Source organism: Pygocentrus nattereri, chromosome 13 (assembly GCF_015220715.1).
Source record: "Pygocentrus nattereri isolate fPygNat1 chromosome 13, fPygNat1.pri, whole genome shotgun sequence".
In the NCBI taxonomy this organism is placed as follows: Eukaryota; Metazoa; Chordata; class Actinopteri; order Characiformes; family Serrasalmidae; genus Pygocentrus; species Pygocentrus nattereri.
The window spans coordinates 32203839-32217986 of NC_051223.1; the positions used below are offsets into that span (position 1 = coordinate 32203839).

At 38.4% G+C, this 14148-nt stretch overlaps 1 protein-coding gene across 11 annotated transcripts in view; it reads right to left on the reverse strand.

Moving 5' to 3' along the window:
• jakmip3 (Janus kinase and microtubule interacting protein 3) overlaps nucleotides 1–14148 on the reverse strand; it is an 83416-nt gene that overhangs the window by 25692 nt on the left and 43576 nt on the right. For 8 of the 11 annotated variants that reach the window (XM_017701564.2, XM_037544371.1, XM_017701582.2 and 5 more), the window contains one exon: nucleotides 2767–2958. The exons of the other annotated variants lie outside the window; for them this stretch is intronic. In XM_017701564.2, the coding sequence (XP_017557053.1) occupies nucleotides 2767–2958 (192 nt within the window). The remainder of the gene's footprint in view (nucleotides 1–2766; nucleotides 2959–14148) is intronic. 11 annotated transcript variants of the gene reach the window in all.

Consider the following 14148-nt stretch of genomic DNA (forward strand, 5'->3'; position numbering starts at 1 on the left):
TACAAATGCAATATATCTTCCAATATTTAAAACACATTAGTGAACCCTTGATATGATGTGGTTGATATTTTTGGCCAAAGTTATTTGTGTTTGTTATGTTTGGAGAATGCCTTGCATCATTCAAACACGCATACAATGGCTGTGATTGGTCAGAACAACCACGCAGCATTATTTGAACATGAAAAACCACTGCAGTATTGGGATATTGACTGATAAATGCTATATCATTTTAATACTGTATATCTAAGACAATTATAACACAAACACAAATATAAATGTCATTAAGCCTACATTCAGTAAGACAATGTCAAATATTGAATCAAAAAGAGGTCCATATTCAGTAGGTGCAGGAGACCGTAATTGTGTGTTTAAATGATACAGAGAGTGAATTTTAGGTAGGGTGAGTTGGGGATATCTAAAGGGAAGATATAAAGCAAAAAACAGTGAGATGCATGAGACAGGAAACCTCTCAGCCATGAAGGAGGCAGTGGGATATGCGGGTGCAAAAAGTTCAAGGATTAAGGCCCAATCCCATTTCATCCCTTGCCTTACCACCCCCCTACCACTTATGCTTAAGGCTGCTTAATCTTGCATTTTCACACATAGGGATAGGGTATCCCACTATTTGTTGAGATAAAGGGGTAGGGTGAAGTGTTAGGGCTACATGGCCCTCCAACGGAAGTTTTTCAGAGACACACTCCAAACGTAGCGTTATGAGGAGAAAAAAACCCAAAAATGCGAATATTTTCTCTATTAAAAAATGTGATAACCACTGCATTATCTTATAATTATATGCATTATATTATTATGGTTGTTTCTTCATTACAAGCATGCTAATGTCTCAGTAGCTAGCCAGCAAAATTTCCTGTTCCACCTTAAATTGGTATCAGAACTGCTGCACCACTTAAGGTGGAACAGGAAAATTCAAACAAGGTGACTCAAAAAACGGAGTACAATAAGAAATGGGATTGGGCCTAAGACTTTAACTTATGTCTTTACAACCTGATATTAAGGAATGGTGCACTTTGGGAAGCATGCAGTCTCCGGAAGCAGACTGAGCTTGTCTCATTTACAATCATTTTTTAAATTTATCACACGTGTGTGATTGCGCTGCTGTAAATGTTCTAAAGGAATTTCCTAAGAAATTGTGTAACCACACTTCACATTTCAAACTAAACTAAGCATGCCAGTAAACCAGCAGTGGCTGCAACTACATAAAATTAGATATAATAATATATAGCTTTTTAAAATCACCATCATTCTCAGTCCTAACAGTTAAGCCATAACCTTTCTAGAGTGTTCTGACTATTTGTCTTATCTTATCTTATCTTATCTCACAGGTCTAAATATACCACTGGCTAAGTGATGTTGAGCTTTCAATGTTCACAAAAGAAAAGGCTATTAAATGTGTTCTGTGTTGGGGTTTAGGACAAACAGTATCCTTTCATGCACCATTCATGCTTTATGTTATTCAAAGGGAATTTCTTGGAAACAAGTGTCAAACAGTTCACAGCAAAGAGAAATATACCAAAGGTCTTCCTTAGAAAAACATAGAATCTGAACATGCCAGTGAAAAGCAGCAACAGAAATATTCCAAAGAATCGAAAAGAAGCGATAACTGAGTATTTTGTAAGGAGCAACTTGCAAGTCGGGTATAAAGTGGCTACTAACACAGAAGCCAGCAAATGAAACAAAAAGCACAAGAAGAGGAAAGCATTCTACCCTGAACTACTTTAACTACTTATAATGTTTCACTTCAGTGCTGAACAGCCAAAGCAGGTTCTGCTGAAAGTTGCCCCTATATGCTGATGTGCCCTTTTTTAAAAATCCAGATTGATGCCAGAGCAACAACAGCACTACTAAGTCTCCAACAAACTCCAAACCAGCTGACAGCAACATGCGGCTCTTTTACTGTCCTGTTGTGACTCCATGGCAGAATTCGATTTTTCATGTCAAAATAATATAATCCTCCTCCCGTAAAATAAAGCTCTGATCATTCTAACACAGTTTTACAGTAAATGGTCTTAAACGCTGGAGTTAATGTATATCTGCTAATTCACCCTTTAACCCTGAAGGTTGGCGCACAGAGTGCAACAGGCATGACAACAGTCTCACCTAGCTAGTAGCTAATGAAAAGGCAAAGGGAAAGATTTAAGATGAACATCAATAATTTGAAAATGAATGGACTTATTTGCATTTATAAGCACTCCAGCTGGTTTTCTGATATGTTTGATCAGCAACAAGAAACAATAAAAAGTTCGCTATCTTCTTGTTTGAATTGTCCTGTTCCACCTTAAATGGTGTAGCAGTTACATCCTGGTGCCTCGGGCACCATTTAATGTGGAACGGGAAAATTTGAACAAAAAGCCGTTGACTTCAAGGTGACTTCAGCTTCATAAGAAAGTTGAATGTTAAGAGACATTTTACCATTCTACTTTTGGAAAAGTATACTGCTGGAGATATAGCTGAGCTGCTGGCTAAAGCTGAGCTAAAGCAAAGTAAGTCTGCGTTTCTATCTATTTTTTATCCTGTACTAGCACATTAGCATGTAGAATTAGAAAGTATTGATTTGAGGGCAGAGCATGGTTATGGAGTCTTTAAAGGGGAAAATTCTGAGTAGCAGACAGGTGCAACCTTCAGCAGCGATTCAGAATCATATGTGTGTAAAAGTAGGACGAGTGCCGGTGGGCGCAGTCTGGCAGCAGAGAAGCAGGAGCGAGGTTAGACAGGCGAGTGAGGTTAGGCGGGTGAGTGAGGATTGCTTACAGTGTTAGCTGTGCTCTCTGCTGTGTCTCCTGCACCGGCTGAATTGGGGCCCTCTCTCTTGGGGCTGAGCAGATTCAGTTGATCGGTTACGGCCTGCTTCTGCTGCTGCAGCCGCTGCGCATGGCCCGCCTGCACCCCCAACTCTTTCTCCAGACTGACCACAGTCCGCTCTTTAACCTTTATCTCATCCATCTACAGGACAGAACACAGCACATTCTCACATACACACACAAACTCTGGGGATGCACTGATATGGAATTTCTGGGCTGCTAGCGATAACCTATAATTAACACATTATTGTGTGCAATTTTGATATCAACAACTGATTGTCAGCATAAAACAGCTTAAAAATTGGGCACCGGTACCGAGGTATTTGGTTAACTTTTCCAGGCGCCAGTATTTGAAATTTCTGTTTGAAATTTCTTATTTGAAATGACTGTTTAGACAGTCTTCACGGTCCATCATAAAAAGTCATGGAGAAAATAAAGCTGACAGATCAAATAATTAAATAATTAAAAGTACATTTGGAGTATGGTGCCTCGACAAACTAACATTTTGACATAGCGAGTCTGCAGCGGGTAGTTCTACTGCTAGCGTTAGCACATTAGCTCACCAGAAGGGGCAGCCTCTGCTCCTCAAGAACAGTGACTAGAAGATTCTGCTTCACTTTTTTTCAATCATTAGACACTTCTGTGAGCTGGTAAAGTATTCTTTGGGCTACACACAGCAGACATTAGATCTGCACCCTCTACTGATACTTTTAATATACTAATACTTTTGTTATACATCAGATATTGTCCCTTTAAATGTGTTTTCCTTGTACAGCACTTTGGGTTAAAATGTGCTTTATAAATAAATACATACTTACTAAATTCATCAGTCTGATAGCACCAGAATATTCACATAAGTCGGAATGCATGTCCCTCCACAAGCATGACATTTATTGTATTGAGTGACATTCCTGCCTGCATTTTCTTTTAGCAGTAAAGATATGCCATGAAAAAAGCAGTTACCAGCATTATACTGAAGATATATATATATATATATATATATATATATATATATATATATATATATATATATATATATTTGTACATGCTAAATAATAAACATACAAACATGGATGATAAAAGCTCCAAAAAACCTCTGAGCTGCTGCTCAGAACTGTGTAGGCGTGTCAGATCGCATAATGAACGACTGGGTATCTCCCTGGCAACGTAAATGACCTGGTGCCATAGATCACTGCAGTCATGCGTCACTCTGTAGTCCTCATTATGCCCATATTAGGAACTCTCCATTTCTCTATGTGCAGAATGAATAGGGTTTTTGAAAAGTCGCCTCTATCACACCCTGTGTTAAATAAAAATGTTCAGAAAATTTTGTCCTGTGAACATTTTTCTCCCAAATACCACTGGATCCTCCGAATTACGAGGTCATAAAGAGCTATAATACTAATATTGCTACATGTGAGCTAAAGGTACTGCACATCAATTTGTTGTCACTAAGCTACACAACACTAAGGCGGGCTGGGCCGGTGCTCAGACGAATTGTGCTATCTTATTGAAACGTCCTACTGTAGCGCATATTTACGGATATGCTAGTAAATAAAACCTCTAGGTGGGATATTTTGATAGGCTAAAACTCCTCATACTACCCATGTTAAAACTACGAGGCTGAATGTAGCTTCTTCTTTGAATGTTCCTGTTCCACCTTAAATGGTGCAGCAGCTGTGAATAGCCATCGCAGGCATTAGCAAACTAGACAAAATGCTGACCTGTCGGTTCTGTTAAACAGCAAAATAAGTTAATTTCACTCAGCTGTTAAGCAGAAATCAAGGAACATCCTCATATCATGCCTTTCATCCCTCCATGAAGCTGAAGTCAGCTTCTTTGTCGCCGGCTGTTTGTTCAAATTTTCCCATTCCATCTTAAATGGCGCAGCAAAAAGTGTGACTGGCATTAAAAATAATAATCAGGCTATTCTGACAGCCTAAATCAGTTTATCAGTGGGTCTGCAGTGATATTAAGCTGAGCCTGTACTGGATCAGCCTGAGCGCAAGTCCATTTGTAGATCACTTCAAATGAAGCTAAAAGGAGCGACCTATCGTCTTTCAGTGAGCATCAGATGAACAGAGAACTGCAGGGAAACCTGGTGATTTTGTTCTGACTCATTTTCATCTGCCCTCAGTCTGAACATGGAAATGTTTACTGCCAACACCTGCTTAAGGAGGCTGCCAGTCTAATGGCGTGAATTCAGTGCGCAGTAGCTTTAGCTCACATGTAGCAATATTCATATTTCAACTCTTTAACGACCTCGTAATTCAGAGGATCCAGTGTTATTCGAGAGAAGAATGTTCACAGGACAAAACGTTTCGGGTTCTGAACACTTTTATTTAACACAAGGTGTAACAGAGACTACTCTTCAAAAATCCTACTCATTCTGCCCATAGAGAAATGATGCTTAGACCCGGAGTTCCTAATATGGGCATAACAACATGGTGCCAACTACAAAATGACGACATGACCACAGTGGTCTATTGACCAATGATACTAGTGATAGTACACACAACAGGCAGGATCAGTCTAGTATAGCCTTACATGTTTAATTTTGAAGAAAACGAGCCCCTTGAAAGAAAACTGTAGGAACATTTCTTGTGTGCCTCACTGTGCCTCACGCCTGTAAAGTATAATTGTGGGAAACATTGTGAGCTGTAAGAGGGGTAGTTAATGTATCATTTTATTCCTACAGTTAAAGTGGACCACCAGGTATCATGCTTTCCTAAGGCAAGTAGGAAGCAGCGTCTACCTACACAACAAACAAAGGGTAATAAACCTTCATAATAAGCACCGTAACACATTTAGAAAAGCTCAAGTCACTTGCTGGAAGTGATCTGGGGCTGGGACAGATCTGACATCATGTATGCCAAAATTATTCCTACTCAACTCAAAACAACCAGAAGAAAATGGCATAAAACACCCAACCAACATCATTCCTCCTCTGCCAGTACTAAATAGTAAAAACATTATAAAATCATAGTAAAAACATTAAAAAAACTAGAGATAATAAAAGAAAATGACAAAAATTAGTAGACAGGGGCTTTAAGAGTAAATCCCACCACTAGAGACTACCTGGGTGTGCTAACAGTAGGAAAATAATTGATCAGTTTCAAAAATAGCTTGTAATTCTAATATTGGAAAAATAATATTAAAACAAATTCTTCTAATAATCCACTCGTGGCTGATATACCGCACACATTAAAGGACCATTCCACCAATTCCACCATGATTAAGTAGTTAAGTTGTAAACAAAGCCAGTCAATGTGGTTTGACATTAAATGCTCCGTTCTAGACAAACGTACCAAGTGAATTGTTCACAGGGATGGTGAAGGGAACCAGATGTCTGAAGCTCCTTCACAGATGGTTCTTATATGAACTGGTTACAAAACTGCTGCCTGATGCTGTAAACATTGTGTTCTAACAGTTGTGAAATAGCCATGTAGCCTAAACTGTATATTTTAACATATATTTATGGTGTAATGGGACATGCAGGGTATCGTAAGGTAAAATAAAACAAAGAAAACTTATCTTTTCAGATTTAACACTACTTTATCCTTAAAAGCATACAAAAACGCATGTCGGCCCACTGTTACTTTTTGATAGTAAATAAGATATCTTTGGATCACAGATGTCATATATATATTTTGAGCTGGTCAAAACACTTTGAATTACTTTGTTTACGTCTGAATGATGGAATTCTGAAAAAAATTGGTGGATTCCCCTTTAACAAACACATACATGCACAGTCTCCTCCAGACTGCATACTCCTGAACCTTTAACCCCTCCATCTGCAGAACAGGACACAGTCACACACACATACACATATACACACACAAATATACACACACACACACACACACTCACACAAGCCTCAAACATGTGCCCAGATAATGTAGTCACCATGACAACCACAGACACAAGCCAATGATGAGCCCCACCCATTTTAATGGGCAACAGCAACACGACAGAGCTTTGCATGTTAATTAGATTTTACTGTGCAATCTGCAAATGAGAAAAAATTTAATTCAATTTCTAGGAAAACAAAAAAACATCTTATTTGCAGCACAATGAGGTCAGTCCAGGAATTCTGTCGATGCTTGGGAGAAGAAAGGAAATTGGAAATGAATTTTTAAGAGCACTGACTGAGGCAGATGTTAGCAATACGAAGATGTTTATCACTATTGTGATTAGGTTCATTTAATAATTATTTAATTAATTCATTTTAAATCCCTCTCAAATCTATCTACATAATGATTATTTATCTTATACCGTTTGTATCTTTGTAAATTTATTTTCTTGTTTTGTGTGTGTTGTGTTTGCATTTTTATTAAAAGTTTCATTTAATTTAATTTAGTTTAATGTGTTTTGCGACTACGTTTTTTTAATGATCCCTTCTGATTTTTATTTTTGTCTATGTGATAAGTATTAGTTATTTTAATATTAACAGCAACCTGCCCAGGGCCTGCTGAAGAAAATGTTCATGTCACCTGGCTAAATCTAGCAAACGTACATTATAAAATAATGATGTTGATGAATTTGTATTGCCTGTCAAATAAGCAAATAAAGCAAGTAAAGTATTTCTGTGGGAGGACAAATGCAGGAAATTGAATAAAATTCATATATTTTAGAACAGTAGCTCACCGTCATGTCAACAAATAGTGGTATAAAATATTGGTCAAATCTAAACATCTGTTTGATACAGATCCTGTTTTTTTAAGTTAATGCCTGTTGATACTGACATGATGTCTGATATCATCATAATTGGATTTTACACAGTTCTGTATGTGAAAGACTAAATAATAATCATATATATGTATGTATGTATACACACACACACTATATATATATATATATATATATATATATATATATATATATATATATATATATAATTGCATTATATTGTTTCAGCATTCTTTTTTTCTGTTCTCCACAGTTACTGAACCTCCAAAAAGTATTGTGATACTATATTTTCCATATCATCCTCCACTAGAATGAAGTTTGGTTCTGAATCTAAGTCACATGTGATGGAATGGTATGAAAATTACTTGTCAATCCAAATTCACAGTTTTCAATTAAAAACAATTCATAAACATTTCAGCACAATTATTATATTCATAGACTCATTACTAGACTTCTCAGAATTTTTAAAACACCAACAAATGATCTGCAATTTAAATAAATATCAAATGATGACCAGCACCACTACTGGTTATGTTCCTTGCTATCTATTTCCACCATGGATTTGTAAAAAGATCATAATTGTACAAGCTTATGAGAATTATTGAAAAAATGGAAACAATATGATTATAATGGGGATCTATACTGTGGTATATCATTAAGACTAGTAGTCATCCCATCCCCAGTCACATGACACAAATGCGAGAAAGAAGCAAAATTCACATGGAGGAACCTTCACAATCACACAGCCAAGAGAGAATCACTTACTCTGAGCAGTGTGAAAATCTCCTGCTTAGAGGAAAGGAGACATTTTAGCCTCTGGAGCACGCGGTCAGACTAGCTTTAATGGGCTGATCCCACTGCGCATGTGTAGCTCGGTCCCAAAGAAAGACAGCCAGACAAATTCCCACATCTCCAGATTCACTGATCTCCTTCAGCGAGAGTCTGCTGCTGCTAAAGTAGAGCAAAACTGAAGAATTCAGCTCCATCTCTTCCTTTTTCCTCAAACGTCTGCAGACACGCATGCACACACAAACATGCTGGCACTCACAGCTTCCCCAGTGGTCCATTAGATTTGGGTGGTTAATGATATTCAGTTCCCCTGGAGTGAGAGCGATCAGCCATAATCTTAATTTGACATTCTTCTCACATTTGCACATGCAAAGAAAATCTTTAGCCTGACCTTTCACAAATTACAGCTCTAACAAGATAGATTATTCACAGAAGGCCTTCAGCAAGATGTGCAGGGTGGCATGCATGGCTTTGATTTAAAAGGGGGATCATTATAACCCATTCTGTGCAAAAAATGCATTCATCTCTGAGGCTGTTACATACTGTATACCCTTAATATGACCTCTGATAACTTATGCATATATTCAACTGTTTAAGCCATAATAAGGAAAAGAGAATCGCTTAGAAAATGTTTAATACTGCCTGAGAATATCATATTTATAAAACACTAAAGCTGGAGTAAATGCAAATAATCATTTATTTGAAAAATTCACTGTGTTTCACTGTGTTGGGTTAACCATTAACCACAGTAGGAGAAAATGGGGGGATGAACGCCCTAAGAACAATTCCAACAATGAAAAACAATGAAACAACAATGAAACAGCAGCAAATGCTTCTTGGACTGTTGGCATTGTTGGGATTCAAAGTCTGAATCTCTTAGAGCTTAGACAGACATGTAGTTGGTCGGTGTACTGTAAGTACCCACAGTGCTCATATGGTCACAATGTCCAAAGCCAATCAACACCTACAGGATTATAAAGCCCCTTAGCTTTGGACTGTAGAGCAGTGGGACTGTGTTGTATAAAGAGAAGGAGCTCCATCCACTACCTCTGGGATGAGTTGGAGATCCAGAACTAATCATTCAACATCAGTAGCTGACGTCAGTAATGCTTTAGTGGCTGAATATGATCAGATCCTCACAGGAAAGTTCCAGCACATAGTGTAAAGCCTTCACAGAAGAGTAGAGGCTGTTACTGCGTTTTGGAAGAAATATTATATAAACAGATGTCTACAAACTTTTGGATATACTGTGTAGTTAGACCAGCAAGAGACTGACAGTCGCTTCTGAGAATGTTTTTGCTGGAGATCATAAACCACACTTTATGGACTTCTTACAAAAATAATGTTAGTCTGTGTTTTTGTTTTTTTTTTTGCCCCAGAAGTAATGTATGAAATGAATGCAATCATAGAATAAATCTCCATCCCACTTTATGTGTAGTATGGGTGTATGTTTGTACTCCCTCTCTCCCTCTCTCTCTCTCGCTCTCTCTCTCTCTCTCTCTCATGTGAAAATGATTCATCCTCTCCTCAGGTGACTCATAGTGCCACACCCAGTGTAGGAGTTACAGCGATCGGAGCATCCTGGGGGGGGTCGCCTATTTATGCAAGTGAATGTTTGTGTGTGAGGAAGAGGGAAAAAGAGAGAGGGAGACAGAGAGAGAAAATGAGAAACAGAGAGAGAGAGAAACGTGAAAGAGAGAAAGAGAAACAGACACAGGGAGAGAGAGACAGAAAAAGAGACCGAGAGAGATGCAGAATGAAAGACAGAGAGAGAAACAGAGAGAGAGAGAGAGAGAGAGAGAGAGAGAGAGAGAGAGAGAGAGAGAGGGAGAGAAGACGAGAGAGCATTTCTGGACAGATCAGATCGATTTCTCTCTCTGAGCACTGTGTGAACAGTTCACTCTGTCTGTGTTCTCTCTGATAAAGCTCTGGATGGCCCGACAACCCACTGACAGCACAAACTGAAGACCTACCAAACTGCAGCCAGGCACCAGCCCTGCCTAGCAACCTACTGTACTCCACTCATCCATCTTATCTGGAGGTGCACAACACTCTGAGCTGTGCGGACCAGCAGTGCAGCACAGGCTGGCCTTAGTCCAGCAAACAGAGGCACCAGTACTCAGCAGCGCTCTCTTTATGTGGAGAGGCGCTAGTGCACTATTTTTCATCCTCTTAAAGAAAGATTTTTTTCTTTGTAATTTCCAGTGTTGTCTCTAAAAACGGTGCTTGTTGATGGGATAACTGGCACAAGTCATTTTCTAAGAAGACATAAACAAACTAAAAAAGAATATAAGTAAAAGTGCAATATCCATATTAAAGTAAACAAAATATAAACTCTAAGGCTACACCTCAACATTAAATGAACTGAGCTTAACAAGTTAATTTACCATCTGATCTTGTGGTTGTTTATGAAGTGTGGCTCTGATGTTCTGGCTGAAATGAGCATGAGGGTAATTTCTAATGTGGCTTAATCAATCCTAGCAAACTATGGAATCCACTAGAGGTGGTCTCCACAACCTAATAGAGGTGGACTCCTCAACCGAATAGAGGTGGACTTTAAATAAGAAAAGAAGATGGGTATCTGATCTTCACAATCACAGCACACTTTCACCATCTAAGGCATCCATTTTTTTCCAGTTTCAAGAGTGGTGGGGTAGAGCTTTTTATGGTTATTACTCATAAATAAAATAATAAAAATATGTTTTCTGTTAAACAGAACTACAGAAACCATTCCTGTTATCACCAATTTTATACCATGAAATCTAACTGTATTCCATTCACAGTACAAACCATCTCATAACTCCACACTGGAAAAAAATAATATTAACATGCGTAGACACCTCTAATCAGAATACACATACAAAATCATTTAGCAACTCAGCAATTTGAGGATTCAAGCATTCAGTTCGCTTGACACTACTTAGTGGGGTAAAGGCTACTTTAGCCTTGTAGCTCCAGTGTTTAACTAATGAAATAAACTTTAGATACCAAACATCTTGGCTGTTAGACTACTTTGTGGTTAAGGGAAAATCTGAATAATTTTATTCTGAATGATTAGTTTGTGTCCCTTTTTAAACCTGACACAACTACAGAAATTCCTCCAATGAATAATGACTGCAGGGTGAGAATAAGCTGCTTTCTGAAACACTGCTGAACTGTGCCTTAAGTAAAGGCAGGGACGCACTACTGTAATCCAGTAACAGCTCGTCCAGCGGCTAGTCTCTAATTGACATTTCAGCATCTGAGTCGGTGGAGTTTCTCTTTCAGGTGTCAGACTGCATCATCCGTCTCAGAGTAATCCCGTCACGCCTTTCATGTGTGCACTCACTGCTATTCATCGGCCTTTAAATACGACTCATTTACATTCAACCACGCTCGATTAACTATGTCTGCAAATGGAGACAATGGGTCATATGTCCCACAGAGGAACAATTTCAGAATATTTCATCATTTTATCATCATTTAAGGCAAGATTTTTCACATTATGACAACTCAAAAGCAGATTTTATTAGAAAGCACACTGAGGCAATTAAGAAAGCACCTATAGCATGTATTTGTATTGCAAGGAACAACTGCATGGATCAGAAAAAAAAAGAAAAAAGATTTAGACCAACTGACCTATCTATGTTCTGCAATTTTTATAGCAAGCTGACAAAAATCTCTTTCAACCTCCTGACAAAATTACACTTAAAGTGAGTTAAATTATTTCAAAAGATGCTGCATTACAGTTATAGCAAGTATCTACAAACATATCATCTTCTAACATTGTAGCCACTTTCAATTCACCGAGATCTAAACATTTCCCCCTCTGGCTCAAAAAGCCAGCCAACCTTTTGCTTGGTCAGCAGTCGTGGAAAATAACAAGTTACACTTTAAATTTTCTCTCTTTACTGCACTTCCGTACATTTTTCCCTGTAATGGTACTTTCAGGAGTAGAATTAAACAATTAGAACAAAACCCAGTTAAATGAAAGTCAATCAAAACACAGTAAAACAGCAGGTTCAAAAAAAAAAAAAAAAAAAGCTTCAATCCTAATAAGTTCAGCGAAGTTAAACAAGGAAAATACTTTATCCAAATGGAAATCATCAAATCTGCCACTCAAAACCTGCTGACATCTCCACTTTGTACAACAGGACTCTGACTCTGAGGAGATTGGCCGATTGCTTGTTGGTTTAGAATAAAAGAAATCAGCTATTTATTAAACCTAAAATCTGTTGTGTATATTTTATCGCAAGTGTAAGTCATCTAGCTATTTTAGTTAACTTTGCTGTCAGGCCGTATGGTCGACCCATGTAACATATGGTTTTGCCAGTTTTGCTGCTATACTGCACTATGACAGGGGAAATCTAGTAATACAGTTTTGCCCATAAACTCACTGCACAGTAATGCCGTTGCACTCAGATTAGTTTTATACTTTCGGTTGTGTTTCAGGCTTACTTAACAGTAATCTGATCAGACTGCGGATGGTGGAGTATGGAGCTCTTCTGTCATGCACACACTGTACACAGACAAAACAGAATACAGCTCACATCCATAATGAGCCATCAAACAGATCAGGGCATCACTGGAACAGAGTTTAAACAGTGCTGTGCTGTAATATTCAGGTCATCATTCAGTCTAACTGTAGAAAAAAAAAATGTAATTACCCTGCCTGGAACATCATCTATATACGTACATATATCAAAATACATACATTTGAAATTAATAATACACTCTAAATTTGGATATGTTCAGTATTTCTCATAAGGTTGAATGGGACTTGTCCAATTAGCATATCCAACCTAAGAACGAACACATTAGTAGGCAAAAATGTGTCAATTAAGGAAAGTCTGAAAAATAACAACAGCCAGAGCATAGTAACTACATAAACTGCATGTAAACAAGCATTGGACTGCATGTCAATCCATTATGTGCTTATCAAAGTCTTTCAAAAAAGCCTTTTTAAAAAGTAGCACTACTGTATGCTGTTGCAACTGGTTTGCAAACCTAAAAATATCATCACACACATGTATCGTGTATTGTAAAAAAGCCTTCAGGTATCAGGTATATGTTTGCCACATCAGTCTCCTATATAGTGGCCGCTTTTGGCTGTGTTCCAATATCTGTGATGTCATTATTTTAATAAACCACCAAAGAATTCTGCTCATGATTGAAGGTACTGAGGGGAAATGGTTTGGGAAAATGACCTGAATGAGAAGTACAACAGTGGAAAGACTACGTTAAGTACTGTGTGCTGGTCTGCTATATCTGTCCAAGTGCTCTGAAGAAACTATTTTACCCAGCACAGCACAACGCTCAGCACAATCACAACTTCTCAGAGAAAGGCCCAAACAAGCCAGTGAACAAGCCCATCTCTTTTTAACTCAATACAGAAGTGAACGGAGCCCAACCTGATATAAATTAAACACTTTTGCTGGAGTCAGGAGTGCACCAGCAGCAACCCTCACTCTGTCCAACATTTCCCTATCGACGGCATCCGTTGCCTCCCAACCGGTTTGAACGTGAATTGTGAATGCCATTCTGTGTCTGTGCCCCCCCCCATGCTATTTATTTGCAGCAAGAGAATTAAGTTGATTGATGGACAGCTATTCTGCTTGGTCTAAGAAAGGTGAAATCCCCTTATTCCGCCCAGTCTAGATGTCTGTCTCCTTCAGTTAAAGCAACAAGATGCATTCTGTTCCTCCTCCCTGAACAAATCAAGTTTTGTTGCATTTGGCATGAAGGCAATAAGAAGGAATAAGAAGGAATTGCTGTCTATGTTAATCTGTCTCCCCAGCTCTGGGTGGCGCTGATGTCATGGACGGTGATGTCATCACTGGCACTGTCCAGCCAACTGCAGCTCAAGCTGGTGTGT